At 43.3% G+C, this 6,321-nt stretch overlaps 1 protein-coding gene across 3 annotated transcripts in view; it reads right to left on the reverse strand.

Annotated features, from left to right (window-relative positions):
* The window catches only part of ERICH1 (glutamate rich 1), a 45,250-nt gene extending 39,241 nt beyond the window's left edge, over window positions 1-6,009 (reverse strand). For all 3 annotated transcript variants that reach the window (XM_069573379.1, XM_069573377.1, XM_069573378.1), the window contains exon 1: window positions 5,902-6,009. In XM_069573379.1, the coding sequence (XP_069429480.1) occupies window positions 5,902-5,923 (22 nt within the window). In that variant the 5' untranslated portion in view covers window positions 5,924-6,009. The remainder of the gene's footprint in view (window positions 1-5,901) is intronic.
* Window positions 6,010-6,321: the final 312 nt, after the last annotated feature.

A 6,321-nucleotide genomic window follows, 5' to 3' on the forward strand; every position in this document is an offset into this window, starting at 1 on the left:
ATACTTTCAGCTGTCACAATTTAAAGCATAGTCTTTTAAAAAATAATATGATTTTAATTTTCCAAAATCAACTTTAAAACAGCCATGCATAACAAACAAAACTAAAGTAATACTTTCTACCAGCTAATACTGCTGGAGGATTCCAGTGAATTTCACTTCTTATTCACAACACAGAGAATAAGACCACTCAATGCACGAACGTTGTCCTCTAAAGAAAACAAGCTGTCAGCAAGGACCTGCCCCCACCCCCAGCCCCCATCAGCTCATCTGCTTTTCAAACAGAGGATGGGGTCACTCCAGTGCAGTCACAGAAGGAGCTCATAGTTTAAACAGAAATCACTAGCTATTAATATTTTATACCAAAAGAAATATAGAGCCACTGGACTCTAACTTCTTGGAGCCTCTAGGGCTATGAGGAGATGGGTGCATGTGAACTGCCTACCAGTTTACCACAGATAGGGACTTGTGGCCACAGCTATGTAGGGATTCAAGTCAAAAGCAGAACAGAAATGAAAGGTTTCTTTTTTCAGGGTACTGGCATGCAGTAAAGCATCATTTTTAAAAAGCATCTGTCACCTTTGGTTTGTTGAAATGCACCTTGTGACTGTGCGTATCAGTGCTTGTGTGTGTTGCCTACTGCAAATGTAGCCCTAAAAATCAATTTAGAGGTTAAAAGTCTCTTTTCTGCTTAATTTACACTGTGCTCAAAAACAAACAAAAAAGAGCTGGGTGGTCAGGTTATGGAAGGCAGCTCTGTGTCACCACAGGGACCCAGTGACCTGCCTGCTCCTCCCCTCCTCACACCTCATCCTCTTGCTGTGCCCCTACCCCTCTCCCAGCAGCAGGAGCAGGTTCTAACTTGAAACTCTGGTGTCTGTCAAAAAATAATCAGTAGAACATAAGAAAGAAGAACGGACATAGATGCCCACAAGAGATGACTATAATCACTATGCAGATGGGCGCCTGGAGTTGGGACACAAGAGACACAGCAAAAGGTCACCATGGAGAAAACCATCTCGTCTGAAGTTAATATGGTGGAATACCAAACAGAGAGATCAAGTCTCTGTGTCACAGGGGAATCAAGCCATTTTGATATGATTTTCAGAGAGGACCATCATCCACACTTGCTGTTTCAGGCTAAAGACATAAGACAAAGAAAAATAAATCTTCAGTCAAGTCTTCCTTGGAAATTAGATACCTGGGAAGAACTGTGAATACATGTACCTCAAAAGGAAATAGATGGCTTGATTGCTGGTGGTAAACTATTCAATTCTGACCTCTTCTTTCACACAGCTATATGTTTAGAATCTAATAGCTGGGGGTAAAAAAAGGCAGGGGTTTGCTCCATGTTTAACAGAGGTGTTAGTGGCAGTATTTCAAGTTATTAGGCCTCCTTTGTGGTGGTCTTAGGAAGGAGGGTTTAACAGGTCCCTGCCTAAGGGACTTGGTTCCCAGCGCTCCTCCCAGAGGGGAAAGCCTCCTCATCAGGGGATCTGGGTGAACATATTTTCTATTAGAAAAGGCTCTCATAAAAACAAAAACAACAGAAATAGAACTTTTTCTTCCATAATGTTCCACTCTGAAAAAGAGACAAAGGAAAATGAAAACTGTGCATTTAAAGACAAAAACCCTCTTGAACTTTGAGGCCAGTAAGTTACCCCATCAACATCAAAAATATTTTCCTTTTCCTTAAAAAAGTTCACTTTGATGGTAAAGTAACACACATTTCCCTCAACATCTATGTTCACATCTACGTTCATACTTCATTTAACATGGATGTAAAACTACACATTTCTTTTTATTATATTTATACTAGAGAGCTTTCTGGTAATAGAAATGATATTGATTCATTTGTGATTCTCTTGCCATATCATCCCTATGAACCACTGTCTCTCAGAAAAGCACAATTCTCAGAGGACAAAAAAACATGTGTAGAGCTAATCTGGAGACATGAGGAAAAAAATTAGCCAAAAAACTGTATTTTCAAGGGTGGATGTTAAATGGAAAGCAGTAAAACTGATGAGGCCACATATTTATGGAAATTACACAAAAATAAAGAAGACCCTAAGTATTAACAAATAACTTTAAAAATGTGATTTCTAGATATTTCATTATGAAAGAAAGCTACCAGAACAGGTTTATGACATACCTTTAAAAAGTGATTATCTAAATGGAGAAGTGATTATCTAGAACTTAAAATGAGAGTTGTCAGGCTTTCTGAAATCATATATAAACGAATAACTACTTCTGAAAATAAGATCAGAAATGGAATTTCATTGAAAGTTTCCCAGTGGCCAGTTTGATGACAGCCTCCCAACTATAGCCTGGCTTGATAGAGAACATCTCCCAAAACAAACACACACCAAGAAAATCATAAAGAGAAAGGAAGAGTTCCCCAACCTCAGTAAACAGTGACGCAGATGATTCCCTTTTCCACCTGATATCTGTATAGCTTAAGAGACACTTTAAATTTTCTTAAGTTTAAGGTATTTCTTGGAATCTTAAACAGTATTTTCAATTTCCTATTTTCAGTAAAGAGTATATTTATCTGCCAACCTCTCTATAGCTTTTTCCACCACAATATTCAATACAGGTTTTTTGTCCTGTAATATGAAAAGGCTGCCTAGGAATAAAAGAATACATAGATAATAGTACTGTATTAATTCACAAGAAAGAGAAGCTCAATATATATGCAAATTCAATGAATGATAGTTTCTTAATGAGTTTCATCATAGAATTATAAATGGAAAACCAATTAGCTAAGATTAAGCAAGAGTTGGCAAGCTTTCTGAAATATTAATTAAGAGGAAACTAGTTCTCAAAATAAGACTATAAATAGTATTCAAATGGAACATAACTGGAATCCTATGCCATGACCAATCTGAGGTGGCCTCCCCATCTAAGCAGTAGACTCTAAACACTCAGTTTCTTACAAAACTTTAACACTTAAAAATATTTCAAACTCTGTCCAAAATTGTTCCTCACAGTTTTTTAGCAGCAATTACTATTCCATTAGCCATTCTGAAACATTTTAAGTGCATGTAAGGCTGTGATCATTTTGTGCGGAGAGCAAACACTGCTCTTGTTTTGTCACCAAGACAAAACAAGAATTCGAGGATGGGGCAAGGGATACCCGGATGCAAGGATGCAAGGGATCCGGCAGGGCAGGCTGAGGGGACACTTGAAGGCAACTCACAAAGTTGCCTCATCCCAGTTGAAGATAGAGAACCCGTTCCTTCTACTCCAGTACTGTTACTGAGGTGCAGTGTTCTCCTACAGAGGAAGCAGACTGGGAATGCTATCTACTTTTCTCCATATTCTGCCTTACAGAGAAATTAGTTACCTTATTTTATGCAAATATTAACTATAGTTGCCACTGGGCTTTTCCTTTCAAAGGGCAAAAACACATCTGTTTTAATGGAGAGAAGGAAAGAAAATAATCATGGCCTGAACTAATCCAAGTAAAATGAGAAGCATATCCAAAACCTTCACCTTTACTTGAAGCCACACAACTCCTAGAAGAAAACATAGGGAGAAAGTTCTTTGACAACAGGAGTCTTAGTGAATTTTTTTTTTTTTGATTTGACACCAAAAGCAAAGACAACAACAGTAAAAACAAAAGAAACTATAAAGCTTCTGCAAAACAAAACCACCAACAAATGAAAAGGTAACCTACTGAAGGGGAGAAAATATTTGCACACTATAAATCTGATAGGGGCTAATATCTAAAATATATAAAGAACCATACAATTCAGTAGCAAAAAGGCCCCAAATAATCTGAGTAAAATGGGCAAAGAAACTGAGCAGACATTTCTCCAAAGAATACATACAGGTGGTCAACAGGTACACAGAAAAGATGCTCAAGATCACTAATCATCAGGGAAATTGAAATCAAAACACAATTAGATATCACCTCATACCTGTCAGAATGGCCATCATCAAAGAAGACAGGAAATAACAAATGTTGGTGAGGATGTGAAGGAAAGGAAACCCTTGTGCACTGCTTGTGGGAATGAAAATTGGTGCATCCACAATGGAAAAGAGTCTGGAGGATCCTCACAAAATTAAAAATTAAACTATGATATGATAGGCAATTCCACTTTTGGATCTGGGTATTTATCCAAAGAAAATGAAAACATTAACTTGAAAATTCAGACACGTGTACCTCAATGTTCACTGAAGCTATTCACAATAGCCAAGATACGGAAACAACATAAGTGTCCATGGATGGATGAATGAATAAGATGTGGAATACTATTCAGCCCTAAAGAAGGAAAGTGCCATTGCCAATAACACAGATAATCCTGAGGGCATTACGCTAAGTGGAATAAGCCAAAGAAAGACAAATACTGCAAGATCTCACTATTTGCTGAATCTTTAAAAAAAAAAAAAAAAAGAAAGGAGCTCACAGATACAGAGAACAGACTGATGGTTACCAGAGGTGATTGAGGGATGGAACAAATTGGTAAAGATGGTCAAAAGGTACAAGCTTCCAATCATAAGTAAATAAGTCCTGGGATGTAGCAGTACAGCATGGTGATTACTGCTAACACTACTGTGCTGCATATTTCCTAAGACAGAAAGTAGGTCCTAAAAGTACTTATCACAAGGGATTTTGTAACTATATGAGGTGATGGATGTTATCTTACTGGGTGATGGCTTTGTAATATATAGCCCATCATGTCACTATGGTGTACCCCTAAAACCCATACAGTGCTGTGTATTGATCATATCTGAATAAAACTGAGGAAAACATAATCTTCCCTTTTTTCTCATTTTAATGTTGATGATTAGGTAATGAGAAGTTCGCTGGGCTTTCCACAAGGTGTCTGAAGTTCGCTGGGCTTTCCATGAGGTGTCTGAAGTTCCCTGTATCTCTGACATTCATTCTAAAGCATGTGCCAGGTTAGCCAATTGAATGCATCCATTCTGCCTTTGAGTGTTGGCTGCTCTGTCCTGTCTGACTCTTTGGGACTCCATCGAGGACTGTAGCCCATCAGGGTCCTCTGTTCATGGAATTCTCTAGGCAAGAATACTGGAGTGGGTTGCCATTCCCTTCTCCAGGGAATCTTCCTGACACAGGGGTCAAACCCCCCTCTCCTGCATTGCAGGTGAATTCTTTACAGTCTGAGCCACTAGGAAAGTCCCATTCTGCCTTTGGTGCTGGTTAAAAATATGCCATCACTTAATAAACACTAGTTATGTCCCCAGAAATTCAGGGTCCCTGCACTTAAATGGTTTGAGAGTCTGAATGTGGAGTTTTGGGCAGGTCTTCACACCCGTCCCGCATAGTCCCAGGTCCCAGACTCCTACAGCCGCCGTCCCTCACAGTCCCGTATCCTCACAGTTCGCATCCCCGCAGTCCCGAGGCCTCGGACTCCGAGTTCCTCACAGTCCCGGGTGCCCCGAGCCCCCGTTCCCAAAGCCCCGGATCCTCAGAGCCTCGGTCCTCACACTCCCGAGGCCTCACAGCCCCCGTCCCTCACAGACCCCCTCCCCGCCTCTCAAAGCTTTGTGTTCCTCACAGCCCCCATCCCCACAGACCTTGTCCTCAGAGCCCCCATCCTCACAGTCTCCGGTCCCGGCCCCCAGAGCAACCCCCACACCCCGCGCCATAGCCCCCATCTCTCACAGTCCCGGGTACCTCAGAGCCCCAGTCCTCACGGCCATTGTCCCTCACAGCTCCCATCCCCACAGTCCCGGGTCCCGACCCCCACAGCAACCCCCACGCCCCACGCCATAGCCCCCATCTGTGAGGACAGACTCCCTCGTCCCTCACAGTCCCCGTCCCCACAGCCTCGGGTCCCCACAGTCCCGAGGCTTCAGACTCCCCATTCCCCACAGCCCTGGGTCCCCTTTCCCCAAAGCCACCGGTCCCCCGACACACCCGGTCCCGCCTACCGTGCCTTCGCAGCGCGGCCATGCCAGCCTCACGCCCCCGGGGACCCCAGCCCAGGCAGGAGCCAACTCTGCTGCACTTCCGGCCTCCGCCTCTGTAGACCCGCCCACAACAGCAGGCTTGCCCAATCAGGATCCGGAGCCTCTGCCCTCTGGACGCCAATCAGTCGCGCACCGGCTGCGGATTGGCTCTGACGCGCCCCGGCACGGCCCAGTACTCCGAGCATGCTCGGAGGGAAGGGCGTGAACCCGGCAAAGCTGACAGGGACCGTGGGGGAATCTGCTGGAGGGGATGAGGTGTTATGGGCTCATCAGAAGAGCGTCACTGGCAGGGGGTGGGTACGTCAGCGGGAGGTGGATGGGGTGTCAGCAAGAAGGGAGTCAGGGACTGGGTCATTGGGAGGAGGTCAGCGAGGGGCGGGA

Source organism: Ovis canadensis, chromosome 26 (genome assembly GCF_042477335.2).
Source record: "Ovis canadensis isolate MfBH-ARS-UI-01 breed Bighorn chromosome 26, ARS-UI_OviCan_v2, whole genome shotgun sequence".
NCBI classification, from domain to species: Eukaryota; Metazoa; Chordata; class Mammalia; order Artiodactyla; family Bovidae; genus Ovis; species Ovis canadensis.